A 19312-nucleotide genomic window follows, 5' to 3' on the forward strand; every position below is an offset into this window, starting at 1 on the left:
ATTTGCTAAAACACCAGTTAGATAAAATAGCACATTTATTAAGAGACAGCATTTATCAGCAGTTCCTACTTTGTAGATGTTATTTGCAGAGCTAAAACTGAGTAAGATGGGGGGCATCTCAAATTACTCCATCAGTCCACCTGCTGCCTGAAGCCCCCAGGGCTGGGAGAAATCAATAAGGAGAGTAGGATTCCTTATTGGCATTGATCACTCTCACACAAATTCATACATACTCTGTGATTGTGACTGTGTGTGGAGCGCAAGAGTGTATGACTGTTGTGTCTGTACCGCAGTGGGGATAATGGGAGAGTGATGCAGCTAAATGTAATTATTGAAGACTTAGGCCTACATATCTATATGATAGCAAGCCGTTGGTTCTTTCCAAGGTGAGCTTATGTAGGGTTAGGATTATTGCACACTGGGACTTTCGTGGACAAAAATAAATAAAAACCATGCAATTAAGTAATGAAAAGCACACAAAAAAGGAACCTCAAAGCAGATAATGGTAAAACAAATGTATTCAAACCAAGGCAACAATGACTCAATCAAAACAAAATTACACACAAATAACAGACAAATGCTTTGAAAATAAACCAGTTAAATCATGGTAATTTAAAAAATAATAAAATAAAACCGATCCTGAGGAAAATGTTAAAGCTACAAATCTTTATTAATCATTTAGCAAATATCTCAAGATTAAACCCCACTTTCTTACTTAAATTATACAATATAAAATGTAAAGAATTCCATACACTGCTAATCACATTTCTCTTCCTGACAGTCAGTGTGTCTGGCTGTCATCCCCAGCAGAAAGGCCACAGTCTTCTTTACAATTAACCATTAAAAAATACCTAACACCTCAATAATAACAATAGTTTGATGAAAAAAAACAACCGCTGTCACACTACAATAAGTGTGATATTGTACCGTACAGTATATACACACGCAACTGTGTAGATTTCGATTAGCCAACAAAAAGATTGACATTTCTTTTTGCAGTTTTTCAACTAAGGAACAAAAAGGTGCTTCTGATTATTTATGGATTGTTTCTTTTTTATATAAAAAAACAAATAAACCAAACTACTATCAGCTGACTATCAAGTATTGTAACCTCCCCTGGCTGGTTTTCCAGCAGCATGGAAAATGGAGGGAAACCTCAGGAGTGAGGGGATTTACAACACCGGGATCATCTATTTGTCAAGTATTCAGCAAGTGTGAAATCAATGACAAGTGTGGAGAGGCTTGGGGAAACATAAGACAAGGCTTGGTAAAAGAGCTACGTTCTTGATACAGAGGCAATTGGAAACACAAAAACAATGCAAACATGCAGCTACTGACTTCCAGGCTAACTGTATGGAAGAATATAGGATGTCACTGGGACACCTTAGAGACTAATAACAACAAAATGCTGCAGTCTACTTTAAGGCAAGTTTTAAGACAAGGTATGCTAAAAAATAAATGAGACAAAAATACTGGCCTAAACTGAACTAATGGAGAGACGGAGAAGAGTAAAAATATTCCCAACAGTGAAACATGCACACACCCATATCTACGCACAGGTGAATAGGCTATAAATCATGATTAAGACTGGTGCAAGCACACTGTTTTTACATCATGTTGATTTGACTAATAGTGCCTCAAATTAGTTCTATAAAGTGTGCAGGCGTAAAAAAAAAACTTTTCCCTGGGAACAATTTCAAAATCGCAATAAAATATTTCTTAAGGCCACTCAAGCTTTCTGGTCACAGCCAGTTTCAATTTAGCCTACCACTGAAAATCTTGCTTAGCAACAAATGTTTAACATAGAAAAAACTAGTTAACTCATCATTTCACTATGCATGTATACACACAATTGTTCTTCACATTGTAAGTCCTACATTCATGTTCCAAATTTTTTCAAGAATCCAGCAGTATCTCAAAGAGGACATTACATAAATACTAAATTAAATAAAACGCTTAGGCTCTTCCAGTTATTATAACTCCTAATGACACAAATTGTATCGGGATAACTTCTGATGTTTACGTTCTATCTTGACCTAGTACTTAATCATCACTACAGCACCAACAATGTGAGTAAAAAAACTAAATCATATTAAATCACAGAGTGTTATGAATGGAGGATTACTGAGAGTTTTATAAAACAAAATTTTACAACACAAAACACTCTTTGGTGAAACAAAAAGGCATGCACAATCATAAAATGAGCAGAAAAGGCAGTGACCATGACAAAGGACTACACTACATGCATCTTTGAGTCAATTTAGACATGTTCCTGATTCAGGACCTGTCCCACTAGAGTATTTGTTAAATGATCAGGTCCCTCACTGTTGGCAATGTAACTCAAATCGCTCAGAACTATTTCACATAACCTTCCAAAGGTGGCCTTTCATCAGCTGCAAACCAAGCCATGTACCGTTAAGCGGAAAACAGAAGTTAGAGGCTTTTATCAATGTGATTAAAAACCAGGTAAACCCTCAAAGGATTCAATTTCTGATAACGTTATAGTCTAGTTGCCTCAAAAGGTACCTGCTAGGACAGATATTTATGCGTGCAAGCACAACAAGTGGACTTCTTACTTGTGATCACATTTGAGGAAACTTGCATCAGCTATATGAAACAGCACAGCATGGGATAGTCCCATTGAGGTACACATGCATTTTTGAAACATTATGCAAGAGAATTGTGAAACCCACCTTGAATGTGATAACACTTCATCAGCAGTCTTATAAAACAGCACATGAAATGTCAATGTGCTGCAAAGAACAGGCTGTAACAGTATGAACTTGTTGAAATTACTGGTATGTTGTCTTCATCAGACTATGGCACATCTTGTATCAAAAGCGAAAGTACATTTTTGCTCTAAAACACCAGCACATTGGGAGATAATCAAACACAGAAATAAAAAGTCAAAAAGAGCAAGAAAAAACAACATTCTAAAGCCTAACTGATCAAATTGGTTACCATCTCCCCCTAAATTCCACCAACAACACAATCTCTAAAACAAAATATCTTCAAAATTAATTAATTTTTTAAGAATCTGTCCATTTTCATGATTTCAACTCCTGTTCCATCTCTGACTAAATACTGGGCCTGATTTTTTGTTGATCATAATAGCAGCCTATCTGCATTCCCTTCACTCCAAGCCACACCTCATCCAAATCCATAACAATAAGTGTATCTATAAAGAGAGACAGCCACTAACACTTCAGAACCCCTCAGTATAATCCCAGGCACTTCCTGCCAGACAAGAGAAACCTGGTTTGAAAGTGGGAAATCCTGTCTTATTTCTATGCGATGTGGTAATGTGCCACATGGTGAAAAGGTGTCAGATGTACAACACACAAACTCTCTCCATTCCCTTTTCTGTGTGTGACCTTAGTCAGTGAGGAAGGCATTTTATTCTGCCGCCTGCCCAGCATTCCAAATTTGTAGTCTCTTTTTTGTCCTCTGTTATCACCATTCTCCCCTTGGATCTTGTGCTCTCTCCCATCTGTATGCTTGCCTTGTGTCTTTGATGTCACTTTGACCCCCCCCCCCTTCTTCACAGTCTCTTGTCCTTCATGTCCCCGTTTCCCCCTCGAACTTACGTTCTCACAGCCGACAGAGGCAGAAGAGTGTAGGGATGAACACACCGAACGCCACCAGGATAGGGAACATGAGGCTGCTATTGTCGGCCGCATACGGGTTTGGCGTTCTGGGGCCTGACTGGACCTTGTACTTGGGAGCTGTCGAGGAACTCCTCTTACCACCCTCCTCGCCTACCTCAGTCTCCTCTTCCTCCTCCTCCTCAAGTTCTTCACGTTTCTCCAGTCCAGGGTGAGGCTGGAGTTTTGGTACATCTGAGATGCAGAAAATAGAGTGGGCTGAGATTATCGGTTTAAAGATAGTGTTAAGTGAAAATAGAAAGGTAATAAAATATTTTGTCATACAGAACTTGAGGACATTGAGGAGAGGTTGTGATGACTTTAGACTGGATTGTGCATACAATTAATTGATTCAGGAGCAAATGAAAAATGTTATTGAAAATGAATGGGATAAAAAAAAGGAGCAAATATTCCATAATAATACAACATTCCATTACAATTCTTTAAAGAATTTCAGAATTATAAAGACAACATCTTAGAAAATGCTATTTTTGACTGGCACTGTTGAATATTCTCCTGTTAATAGACTGATGAGGCTCACCGTCTAATGTCCCTTTCATCACGTACAGAGCACAGACCTTGGGGTTGTCATAATAACCCTGAGAAAACACAGGGCAGGTTATCAGTTCCCAGGAGATAAAGCCACGTGTCAAATGAACATTTTGAAAAACACTATCCTACCATTATTTGTAAAAAAATATTAATGAAATAGAAAAAGCCTAAACAAACACACATTCAGAGTAGTATGTAGGTAATAGTACATTTTATGCTTGACCGTTTAACTTGGACACTTCTGTTTTTTTTGATGAGTCAGGAGGAGAGGAAAAAACAATATTCACTGACACACTTCAACTCACCTTGACAAACTCCACAGTGAGCTTGCCGTTGAAGGTGGACACCTCTCCCTGGACACTCAGCTTACCGCGGCGTATGGAGAAAGGCACTATTTCGTCATGAGCTGTACTGTGACCGACCCGCTCAAAGATATCCAGGTCTTTCACCACCACATGGTCATTAAGACGCACATCAAATACCTGTAGAAAGGATAATTTCAGCCAGCCAGATTCGCAACATGAAAATAGCATGGGAGGCCTCCCGAGTGGCGCAGTGCTAGCTGTGCCACTAGAGATTCTCGGTTCGAGTCCAGGCTCTGTCGCAGCTGGCCGCGACCAGGAGACCCATGGGGCGGCGCACAATTGGCCCAGTGTCGTCCGGGTTAGGTGAGGGTTTGGCCGGCAGGGATATCCTTGTCTCATCGTGCACTAGCGACTTCTGTGGCGGGCCGGGCGCAGTACACGCTGACACGGTTGCCAGGTGTACAGTGTTTCCTCCGACACATTGGTGCGGCTGGCTTCCGGGTTGGATGGGCATTGTGTCAAGCAGCAGTGCGGCTTGGTTGGGTTTCGAGGATGCATGGCTCTCGACCTTCGCCTCTCCCGAGTCTGTACGAGAGTTGCAGCGATGAGACAAGACTGTAACTACTACCAATTGGATACCACGAAATTGGGGTGAAAAAGGGGGTGAAAATACAAAATAAAGAAAGAAAATAGCATGGGAAATCCTCAGTCCTAAGTGTACAAGTTTGTAAGAAGTATTTATAGATGACTAATAAATCATTACCTTCCAATAAAACAACTGTTGGAATTTGTCTATTTTGAGACCATCATCATCATCATCATCATCTAAGTTGAACAACAATCTTTGCTGCCAAATTAGAATAACATTACCATGACTTACAGTTTACTGGACAGAATTTTGAGATCTAAACATTAAACATATTATGATGATTTGATTGGATGGCTGTCATACCTTCTGCTGAGACTGGGCAAAGTAGACTTCTGCATACTTCATGACTAGTATATAGTCTCCTTCCTCACGAATCGGCACCTCATAGCCAAAAGTATCCTCATTGTAGCGTTCTGTCTGGTAGAGAACCTGGTCTTCAGGACTAGAACGCAATATGGGCAGACGGACTCCATAATCCGATGCTAGAGGGAAATACAAAGAGTAGATTGTTTAATACGTTGTCGATTTATAAGCAATTCAGTCGCATTTGCACCCAACACTTCTCACATAAGCTTACACAATACAAACCCATTTGCTTACCCATCTACTGGAACAGTAGTGATGCCTGCATACATTTACTTTCTTGTACTGTATTTGCACACAAACGCTGCAAACAAGGCAAATAGTGCATGCATTTTTATGCCTGATAAAGTCATAAAAAAAATGTGAGATGCAAACTTTCTGGCTAACCATGGTTTGGCATGTTCAAATATTAATGACTTATCTGTTCTGGCAAGTTAGCGGCAGATAGCCTAGCGGTTAAGAGTAGCCTAGCGGTTTTTGAAGCATGGGACAAACACTTTACATGTTGCATTTATATTTTTGTTCAGTATATTTCCTGACAGACCCATTTGGTCTTTAGTTTTAGTAGAGTGGATGTAAGAAACAATCTGAAACGTCGCTTCTGAGTGAAGTGTTTTTCATCAAATTAATAGATGAACATGCCGTGAAACTAAGCAAAGTGGCTATCATACAACATCAAATATGACGTTTCATCACTGTATCATTTACCTCATACTTTACTTTTAATTAACTACTCATGTTATTAGTTTCCAATTATTACTTTTAAAGACATAGATTTCTGAATATCGTTAGTTATCATCACAGTTGGGTTAATTATTCTTCCATGAGGTGCTTCATTTTCGAGCGAGGCACTAGAAAGTAATGCTGACTCTTCATTGGGTTTAACCTGGTTAAATTGCGGAAGTCAAAACCATGCATGAGTTGATTAGCTTGAAATATCTTATTTATGAAAAAATACACATCTGCAATCACACGATTACCCTCTACCAGAAGAAAATATTTCACTTTCTTTTAGCCAAATAGTTAAACGTGTGGCTAATTTCACACAGATCTAACGTGTAGCTGGCTAGTTAGCTTTTAATTCAATTTAGCAGTCACATTTGCAATAGGGAACTGTATCAGTATCATACAAAGTTAGAGGTTAGCTATGAAGCTAATAAGGAAATGACGATTCAGTCATGCCTAGACAGACTCACCTTTCCCAAGCTTTCCTTCCAAAGGATCCTTCTTAAAGTGAATGCCATGCATGTCTGTGTGAGCTTCCCCGCCAGCGTTCACTGCCCAAATAACTCGTTCAGCAAGGTTTGGGCCCCCACCATCCGCCCAACAGTGTTCAGACAGCAGCGACAACACCGCCACGACCAGCCCGGCGACCAGTGGGACTTTTACCCACTGCATTGCCATACACAGCTTGGTACAAGCAGACACACACCAGTTGGCCCAAGGAAGCTGTGTGAGAGAAGGCATCAATAGTAGGTAGCTAGCTAGCATGAATGACAGCACAAAACCCTCCCCAGATAGTCAAATATATTGAGCTAGCTAGCATGTTCGCTCTCTGGCTAAGATTAGCATTGATTGTGAATATGTTGTAGCTGGTAAACGTTCGCTAACTAGAATGTACGGTCAACACAGTTTACTCTATATAAAAGGTAAAATACTCTTAGATCGAATTGCCTCGTTGGGCTTTACTACATTTAGCTAGCTACAGTAAGTTACCTGTCTAGCTTGTTAGCTATCTCAGCTTGATAGCTGACCTCCTCTAGCTCTCAGCAGCTGTGGCTTGCTGAATACGAAGTTCTTACGTTGAAAAATCCTTGGTGCAACTTGCTTCTATGCCTGTTTCCTGCTAAATGTAAAACCGAATAGTCCACAATCTACACTGCGGCTCTCATTGACAGTAATGGCCGTTTGGTCTTCTCTGCCAAATTGGTATGACTGACGTTGATTTCCATAGAGGCACACACATTGCATGAGGGTGTGAACGAACTGCTGGTTCACTGTACAGGAAGTGGATGACTGAAGAGACACCCAATCACATGGCATTTTTTCTACATATGTATTAAAAGTTTAACATATTCATATAAATGCTTTGGATTCACGAATCACATACAGTTCCCTATAACCTCTGTATATTAACTTTCACTTTCTTTACCAATGAGAGGGTCAAAGTTGATGCGAAAGAGACCGAGCTGAGGTTTGGTTGAAGTGCAACGTTGTTCAGTTGGCAAAATGCGGAAGGTACACACAATTACACCCTATGGGAGTTATTTGTGATTTTATTAATTGTGTGTTCGAAAATAACATTTATAACACAAAGATATAATATATAGATAAGAATTCCAATAAAAAAAACGTTTGCAGTTCAAATCTGCATATGTATTTTATGCAAATTTGAAGGACGAAAGTGCTCCTGTAAATCGCCCAGGACAGGAGCGTCTGCTACATGGCAAACATTTAAATTTAAATTAAAGTGATATTAATTTCCCCAGATTTCCCTAATCACAAAATCGGTAGAAGGAAATGGTCGTGTTCCATGTCGTATTTATTGTAGGTGTGCTGCGTAAATGATCAGATCTCACATTGCTATGCGAAGTGTTTAACTTCTCGAGAACCCCATTAACAAGACACGAAGGTTGCTGTATAAAGCAATGTGGCTCCCGATAAATGTAAAACACTTTCTCAGGCATTTTGGGATCTGATTATCGGCGCAGCGCTACTACAATGAAAAATAGCCTGGAACGCAACCGATGTTTGAAATATTGTCCAATCAGAAGAGTCCAACGCAGCGTGCTTGCACTGCACTCTGGGTTTGTCAAAAAAGGCCCTTGCTATCCGGGATCCTTGGGACGTGCCTACCCCCCATTGAAGTTTACATTTCAATTGGTTAGTTAGGAAAGGGATTTATGCAGGGCCCTCCAATCCTGGTCCTATAGAGCTACCGTCCTGTAGGTTTTCACTCCAACCCTAATCTAGCACACCTGATTCTAGTAATTGACTGGTTGATAAACAATCAGGTTACTCACATCTACAGGATAGTTCTCCAGGAGCAGGGTTGGAGAGCCCTGGGTTATGGTCAGTGGTGATTTTTAGCATGTTAATCTTGGTGGGGCAAAAAATATATACAAGTGGGATGCATGCTAGCAAATCCACTACACAACACTAAACGATACATTAATTGCACTATACCACTGAGACACCTGGCTATCAGATGATTACATTTCTCAATAACAGGTTATGATCAGTCCAATCAAAGCTACTGTAGATATGTGATTTGATGTAATTTTATGTGTGGCCAATGACCTTGATCCTTCATGGATGGGCACTTCTAATGTAACTCTATGGCAGCACCCAAGGGGCTTGAATTTTCAATTTTCAAGCTCTACAGTTTTGAGAATGACACAAATATTAATTTTCACAAAGTCTGCTGCCTCAGTTTGTATGATGGCAATTTGCATATACTCCAAAATGTTATGAAGAGTGATCAGATGAATTGCAATTAATTGCAAAGTCTCTCTTTGCCATGCAAATGAACCGAATCCCCCCAAAACATTTCCATTGCATTTCAGCCCTGCCACAAAAGGACCAGCTGACATGTCAGTGATTCTCTCGTTAACACAGGTGTGAGTGTTGACGAGGACAAGGCTGGAGATCACTCTGTCATGCTGATTGAGTTCGAATAACAGACTGGAAGCTTCAAAAGGAGGGTGGTGCTTGGAATCATTGTTCTTCCTCTATCAATCATGGTTACCTGCAAGGAAACACGTGCCGTCATCTTTGCTTTGCACAAAAAGGGCTTCACAGGCAAGGATATTGCTGCCAGTAAGATTGCACCTAAATCAACCATTTATCGGCTCAGCAAGAACTTCAAGGAGAGCGGTTCAATTGTTCTGAAGAAGGCTTCAGGGCGCCCAAGAAAGTCCAACAAGTGCCAGGACCGTCTCCTAAAGTTGATTCAGCTGCGGGATCGAGGCACCACCAGTACAGAGCTTGCTCGGGAATGGCAGCAGGCAGGTGTGAGTGCATCTGCACGCACAGTGAGGCAAAGACCTTTGTAGGATGGCCTGGTGTCAAGAAGGGCAGCAAAGAAGCCACTTCTCTCCAGGAAAAACATCAGGGACAGACTGATATTCTGCAAAAGGTACAGGGATTGGACTGCTGAGGACTGGTGTAAAGTAATTTTCTCTGATGAATCCCCTTTCCGATTGTTTGGGGCATCCGGAAAAAAGCTTGTCCGGAGAAGACAAGGTGTGCGCTACCATCAGTCCTGTGTCATGCCAACAGTAAAGCATCCTGAGACCATTCATGTGTGGGGTTGCTTCTCAGCCAAGGGAGTGGGCTCACTCACAATTTTGCCTACGAACACAGCCATGAATAAAGAGTGGTACCAACACATCCTCAGAGAGCAACTTCTCCCAACCATCCAGGAACAGTTTGGTGACAAACAATGCCTTTTCCAGCATGATGGAGCACCTTGCCATAAGGCAAAAGTGATAACTAATTGGCTCGGGGAACAAAACATCTAGTTTGGGTCCATGGCCAGGAAACTCCCCAGACCTTAATCCCATTGAGAACTTGTGGTCAATCCTCAAGAGGCGGGTGGACAAACAAAAACCCACAAATTCTGATAAACTCCAAGCATTGATTATGGAAGAATGGGCTGCCATCAGTCAGGATGCGGCCCAGAAGTTAATTGACAGCATGTCAGGGTGGATTGCAGAGGTCAAGAAAAAGAAGGCTCAACACTGCAAATATTGACTCTCTGCATCAACTTCATGTAATTGTCAATAAAAGCCTTTGACACTTATGAAATGCTTGCAATTATACTTCAGTATTTCATAGTAACATCTGACAAAAATATCTAAAAACACTGAGGCAGCAGACTTTGTGAAAATGTATATTTGTGTCATTCAAAACTTTTGGCCACGACTACACTTAGGTTGGAATCATTAAAACTCGTTTTTCAACCACTCCACAAATTTCTTGTTAACAAATTATAGTTTTGGCAAGTCGGTTAGGACATCAACTGTGGGCATGACATAAGTAATTTTTCCAACAATTCTTAACAAACAGATTATTTCACTTATAATTCACTGTATCACAATTCCAGTGGGTCAGAAGTTTACATACACTAAGTTGACTGTGCCTTTAAACAGATAGGAAAATTCCAGAAAATGATGTCATGGCTTTAAATGCTTCTGATAGGCTAATTGACATAATTTGAGTCAATTGGAGGTGTACCTGTGAATGTATTTCAAAGCCTACCTTCAAACTCAGTGCCTCTTTGCTTGACATCATGGGAAAATCAAAAGAAATCAGCCAAGACCTCACAAAAAAATGGTAGACCTTCACAAGTCTGGTTCATCCTTGGGAGCAATTTCCAAATGCCTGAAGGAACCATGTTCATCTGTACAAACAATAGTACGCAAGTATAAACTGTGGTAGATTAATTTCCTCTATTACCAAATGAGGAGCGTTACAAACCACACACCATTCAGTTATACTTAAACTTCACCTTTAATAATAATTAAGCTTTTGCAATAGCATTTGACTTTCAACAATTCACTATCTCTAATGAAAAGTTGAGAGTGTCAACATAATGGCAACTGAGATCTTTTATAGCAAAGATCCACCCTTCTCAACTTACATGACAAACCACAGATCTCAGGAACTCTTTACAAAGGGCCTTTTACTTGAGAAAGGAGTATCCCATAGCCAGATAGCATCAGCTATAAATTATTGTTCAGTTTGGTCTCTAAGACGAGGTTCTAATCTCGTTCCTGGTACTTCATAGTACAAAAACACCAACTCATCCAATGGCATACATCAATTGTCAACTCTAGGTACCCCCATCTCAAGTACACCCCACTCCTGGACAAGCTCACTGAGGGGAGTGAACCTCTTGGTCATATACTATCTCAAGATAAGTGCAACATCAGAGGGGACATACAATGGTTCCAGACACTGCCATACTCCTCCCCCCAATGGGAAAAGGAGGGAGTGACTGGTGTACAGACATTGTGGAGACAACTAACTGGTTCCCCATTAATCACACCATCCCTTCACATGGTTTAAGAATAGGTAAAGACACTGTTCCATTCTGTACTCCTCCCCTTCTGATATTCTACATAGCACCAGATGGTTTAACAGATACATTCACATATGAAGACAAGCCTGACCTCTCCCCTCTCTGGGCCACAAGTGACTGAGCCCTAGCTGAGAAGGGACAAGTGCAACTGCCAACCCTATAGTCCAAAGGGAAACATTCTAATGACAAGTATCTCACATAAGCATATCATGCAAATAAAACATCTTATCTATGTTACCCAACTAATTCTGATTCATCCGCCACAAAACACTATGGGACCATGCAGCCGTCATACTGCTAAGGAAAGAGACGCGTTCTGTCTCCTAGAGATGAACGTACTTTGGTGCGAAAAGTGCAAATCAATCCCAGAACAACAGCAAAGGACCTTGTGAAAATGCTGGAGGAAACCTGTACAAAAGTATCTACACTGCTCAAAAAAATAAAGGGAACACTTAAACAACACAATGTAACTCCAAGTCAATCACACTTCTGTGAAATCAAACTGTCCACTTAGGAAGCAACACCGATTGACAATAAATTTCACATGCTGTTGTGCAAATGGAATAGACAAAAGGTGGAAATTATAGGCAATTAGCAAGACACCCCCAATAAAGGAGTGGTTCTGCAGGTGTTGACCACAGACCACTTCTCAGTTCCTATGCTTCCTGGCTGATGTTTTGGTCACTTTTGAATGCTGGCGGTGCTTTCACTCTAGTGGTAGCATGAGACGGAGTCTACAACCCACACAAGTGGCTCAGGTAGTGCAGCTCATCCAGGATGGCACATCAATGCGAGCTGTGGCAAGAAGGTTTGCTGTGTCTGTCAGCGTAGTGTCCAGAGCATGGAGGCGCTACCAGGAGACAGGCCAGTACATCCGGAGACGTGGAGGAGGCCGTAGGAGGGCAACAACCCAGCAGCAGGACCGCTACCTCCGCCTTTGTGCAAGGAGGAGCACTGCCAGAGCCCTGCAAAATTACCTCCAGCAGGCCACAAATGTGCATGTGTCTGTCAAACGGTCAGAAACAGACTCCATGAGCGTGAATTCTAGTCCTACTTTTATGCATAGGAGAAGAGCATGTTATCAACATTCCTATGACATAAAAGTACTCATATCTCAGGGTGTATTTAAGAGAGATCGAGAGGTGTTCTAGCCGGTTAGGAGTTGCCAGAAGACGGATATGACAGCAAGCACACACATTTAGGCAGAGGAGAGGGATGTTTTACATACATTTGATAATGACAATTTAATCAAAAGGTACTGGTTAGATAGGGATGGTATACTTTATGGGACTGACCTTGTCCGTGATGCTAATTCTCCATACAGAGATCAAAGTAATCGCCACTTTACACTTCTTGGCAACAAGAAAATGCAACGGTGTAACAGTGATGATTTGGGTCCATCACAGACTACTATCAGCAGAGCAATCCGTCAAACCCTATGGCACTTACGGCACTTCAAATCATCAAGGTTCATTTATTTTCCCACCACTCAACGTCAGATTATTCAAAAACAAGCTACTTTCATGCTAATCGCTGGTTTTCCGGGAGTTGTTGGCGTCATTGATTGTACCCTCATCAAAATCATTGCTCCACAAATGAAGAGGACACATTCTTTAATCGAAAGCGGTACCACAGTATTAACACCCAAGTGGTTTTTGATGCAGTCTAGATGTCACCTGCTTTGCGACAAGGGATACCCCCAGAGGAGTTGGCTGCTGACCCCTTTTCTATGACCTCTTCCCGGCATTAAGCGCAATTATAACAGGTGAGGTAATAGGCCAAACATTTGTTTTACTGGGCTACAGTATATAGTGGACATTATCTCAGCATAATTAAAATATGAACCAATATAAAATGACTCACAAAATCACAAGGAGTGTGGTAGAAAGGGGAATAGGCCAGTGGAGAGGTGCGTCAGCCCAAGGATGGTCTGCCACATAATAATGGCTTGTGCAATATTGCACGACATCTGCAAACTACGGCGGATCCCTCTCCCTCCGGATGAAGGAAAACCAGAAACTGTCGATGACGACAGTGTTGACGATCACAGAGATGGAGACGATGCCGATGATGATAGGCCAGCACTTTATCCAACCTTCACTCTAGGTAGGTAGGCTCTCATAGCAATTTTCACACTTCGTTTTGGTGCTGTCAGCGCAGGAGAATGGTCTCGCAGAACCCAATATCTAGCTACAGATAAACATTAAGCTATTGGAATGGGAGAGCATAATACAGATATGCCATAGCTTGTTAACATTTAAGTATAGGCTAGATTACTGTGAACAAATAAACACACCATATTATTTCTTAAGATGTTTGAGCTGAGCAATGTCCTCCTCGGGGTTTGTTGGAACCAGACCTTCTTTGAAGCTGCTGGTGGATTGAGCGTCCTGCGGCAACAGTGAGGTAGAGGTCTCCTGAGACGCTGTGCCAGACTCTGGAGCTGGAGTTGCGCTGCAACAAGAGAAAGTTTTTTTAATGGCAAATAAAATGTATATTTTGTAATCAGATGTTAAAATTCAACAGTAAGCTTATATTATACTTATAGTGCTGCTCGGTCAACCTTCAAAAACGCAGTGTCTTGGCCCTCTCCAATGACCCAGGTAGTTGAACACACATTCAGCTATGGCACAGAGGGGTTAGGTGGAGGGCCACTTTCTGAATGCAGAGAATACCCATTAGACAACAAAATAATTGTGCTGCCTGTATAAATGCAGCCATAGTGTAATCCTGATACCAATCTGGGACAAAGGCTTGAATTTATTATATAATATCTGGGACCAAGGATGGAAGTAAGAAGACAATATTCAGAATAGAGATTCTGACACTGATCACACCTCCAAATTTCGTTTACGCCTAAAACCAAGTTGTTCTTGTGGAGGGACTGCTGTTCCTCTGCCCATCCTGTGCTGAAATAGTCCTATATTCAGGGTGCGAATTATGGGGGAGCCAGGGGGATCAGCTCCCCCCGAATGAGACGTTAGCTCCCCTAAATGTAGCAAAAGTTCAACTTTGGGGGGTCTCTAACTAATGCTAATTTAACCAGTCTCCTATTTGTTTAAAATGTAGTGGTAAATATGTTTTACAGTGGAAAATAGGAAAATAAACGTTTCCAAATTAAACGAATAGCCCCACCTCTCTGTTATGGTTTAAACCATTTATTTCTATGTGGCAGCGCTGAATTTCGGCCTCAGCTGAGTTCCTTCATGCATAGCTTTTCCTTTGTACCTCATTTTCGGTATTTGTTTTGCCAGTGGGGTAGGCCTAGTGGAGGGTAAACGCAAGAAAACGCCGTTTACCCACCTTTTTTAGAAAAATGTATTGAAAGTATAGGGAGCATTATTTTTTTTACCTGGACCGGCAATCAGAGTTTACCCACCTATATATTTTTTACCACTACATCACGGGCCTATTTGAAGTTCATTGTAATAATACACATTGTAGCCTAGTAAATTGACAGTGTGTTATGGTGACCATCCCGTTTTCCCAGCACGGTATCAGCCCCATTTCAGGTGTCCCGTATTTTCAGGCTACAAAAAAAAAGTACATTTGTCAGCAAGGTTAATCAATTAATGTAGGCCTAATCAATGGACATTTCTGATTGTGATTAGGCACACATTTTGGTCTTTTGTAACAGATGTCTATTCCCATTCATCAAATGGCACCAGTATACATGCAGTTTGAATGCTGGAATTATTTAGGAGTGGACGAACATGCACATGTAGCTTACTTTTTTGTTTGACAATCAGATGAGAATATCAACTGGTTGTGTTCATGCCACATTAAAAGGTAATTAATTTTTACCGTTTAAATGATGTCTTTATTAAAATACCCATCAAAATAATTCACACTCTGCCTATGTTGTTTCATGTCAGGATCAACTTGTGAATACATCCAGGCCAGATGCAGATGAGGGTCATCTGTTAGCGGTTCCTTGAAAATGCATGGTAATCTACAGACAAGGTAAAAACTATAATAACACACACTACAAGTTTGAACTGTGATTTATTGGTGACGATTATTCTTAGGCACAATAACGCAAAATAGAGCCGCGTGCTGGTGAAACACTTGACCTACACCGCTTACACAGTATAGCAGAGATGAACGTCTCACAACCACTCTGAAACAAGTTGCTGCTTTGAGTCCCCAACCCCATCACCATTTATTGTAGTGCAGCGTCGCCTGTTGGTGAAAGTTGACACTTGTCTGTGCATAATAATGTACTTTTAGTTACAAGACTGGTCTAAAATATCCATTATGATCAATTATATGAAAAATCGACCAGTACATAGGCCAACGTAGGCCTGATGACAAAGTATGGTACAGAAAGTACTTTTTCGTTAAGCCCTGGTGTTTTTTTTATTTCACCTTTATTTAACCAGCTAAACTAGTTGAGAACAAGTTCTCATTTACAACTGCGACCTGGCCAAGATAAAGCAAAGCAACAACACAGAGTTACACATGGAATAAACAAGCGTACAGTCAACACAATCGAAAAAAGAAAGTCTATATACAGTGTGTGCAAATGGCATAGGCAATAAATAGGCCATAGTAGCGAAGTAATTACAATTTAGCAGATTAACAGTGGAGTGATAAATGAGCAGATGATGATGTGCAAGTAGAGATACTGGTGTGCAAAAGAGCAGAAAATTAAATAAAAAAAATATGGGGATGAGGCAGGTAGATTGGATGGGCTATTTACAGATGGACTATGTACAGCTGCAGCGATCGGTTAGCTGCTCAGATAGCTGATGTTTAAAGTTAGTGAGGGAAATATAAGTCTCTAGCTTCAGTGATTTTTGCTATTCGTAGCCAAATACATTTAATAAACTCAGTTTCACAATTACTGACATTTAATCCTAGTAAAAATTCCCTGTCTTAGGTCAGTTAGGATCACCACTTTATTTTAAGAATGTGAAATGTCAGAATAATAGTAGAGAGAATGATTTATTTCAGCTTTTATTTTATTCATCACATTCCCAGTGGGTCAGAAGTTTACATATACTCAATTAGTATTTGGTAGCATTTCCTTTAAAATGTTTAACTTGGGTTAAACGTTTTGAGTAGCCTTCCACAAGCTTCTCACAATAAATTGGGTGAATTTTGTCCCATTCCTCCTGACAGAGCTGGTGTAACTGTGTCAGGTTTGTAGGCCTCCTTGCCCGCACACGCTTTTCCATAGGATTGAGGTCAGGGCTTTGTGTTGGCCACTCCAATACTTTGACTTTGTTGTCCTTAAGTCGTTTTGCCACAACTTTGGAAGAATGCTTGGGGTCATTGTCCATTTGGAAGACCCATTTGCGACCAAGCTTTAACTTCCTGACTGATGTCTTGAGATGTTGCTGCAATATATCCACATAATTTCCCTCCCTCATGATGCCATCTATTTTGTGAAGTGCACCAGTACCTCCTGCAGCAAAGCACCCCCACAACATGATGCTGCCACCCCCGTGCTTCATGGTTGGGATGGTGTTCTTCGATTTTCATGCCTCCTCCTTTTTCAATTATGGCCAAAAAGTTCGGTTTTTGTTTCATCAGACCAGTGGACATTTCTTCAAAAAGTACAATCTTTGTCCCCATGTGCAGTTGCAAACCGTAGTGTGTTTTTTTTAACGCACGCCTCTAAGAAGAGGGAATGCAACACCCCGTGAAGTGAAAGAGGTATGGACTGTAGGTGTGAGTAAGGATGACAAAAGGCAGAGAATTTACCATTTACTGGGAATTTATTCCTTCACACAGTAATATGGGGAAAAGGGTCTGGAAGGAACCAAAGCAAAGAAAGTAAATATCTAACCCCCTCTCCTACCTTACCTGCCTACCCACTACTTACCTAATTTAACACCACCTGGTGCGCTAACCAAAATACAGGGGGTGGGCCGCCCAGTTTTTACCTAGTGTGCCTAGACAGTGAATATACTACGGGTATATGTATGCCCGCGGGCCTCTTGCCTAAGCACTCCCTATGTCACACCCTGGCCTTAGTTATCTTTGTTTTCATTATTATTTTAGTTAGGTCAGGGTGTGACATGGGGAAGTATGTGTTTTGGTTTGTCTAGGGGTTTGTAGGTTTAATGGGGTAATGTCTTGTTTAGGTGTTTGTCGATGGCTGCCTGGATTGGTTCTCAATTAGAGACAGCTGTGGTTTATTGTCTCTAATTGGGAGCCATATTTAAGGCAGCCATGGGCATCATGTGTTTGTGGGTAATTGTCTATGTTGAACGTTTGTTGCTTGTCTGTGCACTTACGTTATTTAGCTTCACGGTCATTTGTTGTTTTTGTTATTTTGGGTATAGTGTTCATTTGTGTTTCTCTCTTCCACAATAAAGAGATGTATTTTGCACACGCTGCGCCTTGGTCCAATCTCTCACAAGAAGACGATCGTGACACCCTAGGTGCCTTCCCCTTCCCCCCTGGGAACAAATTAAACAGAATATTATAAACAATTTCACAAACACACTGAGAAACACAGGACATCAAAATAGGCTCTGACTGAGCAACAAACTCACAGAACATACCAAAGCTGCTCCCATCAACAACTAACATAGTACATACCAACTGCCTGTCTCACTCTAAGCAATGATCTCTCTCTGAGAACACAACCAGCATATGATATAACCCTCTGCAATCATCCCTCTCTGCATTCTCTCCTCTGAGCAACAGAACACTGGCTTATATAGCTTAAGAAGGAATCTATTTGAAGACAGCTGTCTCCTGACGAGGGGGCGGGGTCAGCTCTCCAATCATCAATTCGGGGCCGACCAATCAGCTGCTTGGGGAGAATTCAGGAAGCCATCTCATGAAACACACACTTAAATACACAAACTACAACACAGAAACTGGGGAACGTAACACGCCCACCACAAAAAATGCAAACATACAGTTTGCAATAACAAAAACCATATCGCATCTCCAGTTAGTAAACCCATGATAGAGCGTCCGCAACCACATTTGCCGAGCCCTTCACATAAGCTATCTGTACATTATATCCTTGTACAATCAGAGCCCACCGCAAAAAGCGGCGGTTCTGATTGTACATTTGCTTCAAGAACACTAAAGGATTATGGTCCGTGAAGACCATTACAGGCAAGGCACTGGATCCCACATATACCTCAACATATACCCGCACTACTTACCTAATTTAGCACCACCTGGTGCGCTAACCAAAATACAGGGGGTGGTCCACCCAGGTCTTACCTAGTGTGCCTAGACAGTGAACATACTACGGGTATATGTATGCCCGCGGGCCTCTTGCGTGCCTCTTGCCTGTTGGTCACAGATACTTTAAAAAAAGTTTGGGGCGTGGATCAGGAAACCAGTTCGTATCTAGTGTGACCACCATTTGCTTCATGCAGCGTGACATCTCCTTCGCAGAGAGTTGATCAGGATGTTGATTGTGGCCTGTGGAATGTTGTCCCACTCATCTATGGCTGTGCAAAGTTGCTGGATATTGGCGGGAACTGGAACATGCTGCCGTACACGTCGATCCAGAGCATCCCAAACATGTCTGGTGAGTATGCAGGCCATGGAAGAACAGGGACATTTTCAGCTTCCAGGAATTGTGTACAGATCTTTGCGACATGGAGCAGTGTACTATCTTTTTTATTTTATTATTTTACCCCTTTTTTTTCTCCCCAATTTCGTGGTATCCAATTTGTAGTAGTTACAGTCTTGTCTCATCGCTGCAACTCCTGTACGGACTCGGGAGAGGCGAAGG

General features: G+C 41.3%; 1 protein-coding gene across 1 annotated transcript; it reads right to left on the minus strand.

Annotated features, from left to right (window-relative positions):
* Nucleotides 1-500: 500 nt before the first annotated feature.
* On the minus strand, nt 501-7531 carry LOC129826194 (malectin-like). The gene is made up of 6 exons (XM_055886641.1): nt 7230-7531; nt 6710-6962; nt 5454-5632; nt 4502-4678; nt 4186-4243; nt 501-3839 (listed from the first exon to the last, which is right to left on the minus strand). The coding sequence occupies exons 2-6, from the start codon at nt 6915-6917 to the stop codon at nt 3592-3594; spliced, it is 870 nt and encodes a 289-aa protein (XP_055742616.1). The 5' UTR covers nt 6918-6962; nt 7230-7531; the 3' UTR covers nt 501-3591.
* Nucleotides 7532-19312: the final 11781 nt, after the last annotated feature.

Source organism: Salvelinus fontinalis, chromosome 28 (assembly GCF_029448725.1).
Source record: "Salvelinus fontinalis isolate EN_2023a chromosome 28, ASM2944872v1, whole genome shotgun sequence".
In the NCBI taxonomy this organism is placed as follows: Eukaryota; Metazoa; Chordata; class Actinopteri; order Salmoniformes; family Salmonidae; genus Salvelinus; species Salvelinus fontinalis.

Coding starts and splice junctions, on each gene's coding strand:
- LOC129826194 (XM_055886641.1), bottom strand. CDS start 6,917: ATGGCAATGCAGTGGGTAAAAGTCCCACTGGTCGCCGGGCTGGTCGTG. Junction 4,679..5,453: donor TTGCCCAGTCTCAGCAGAAG/GTATGACAGCCA, acceptor TCCTTTCTACAG/GTATTTGATGTGCGTCTTAA. Junction 3,840..4,185: donor GATGAAAGGGACATTAGACG/GTGAGCCTCATC, acceptor TCTGCATCTCAG/ATGTACCAAAACTCCAGCCT.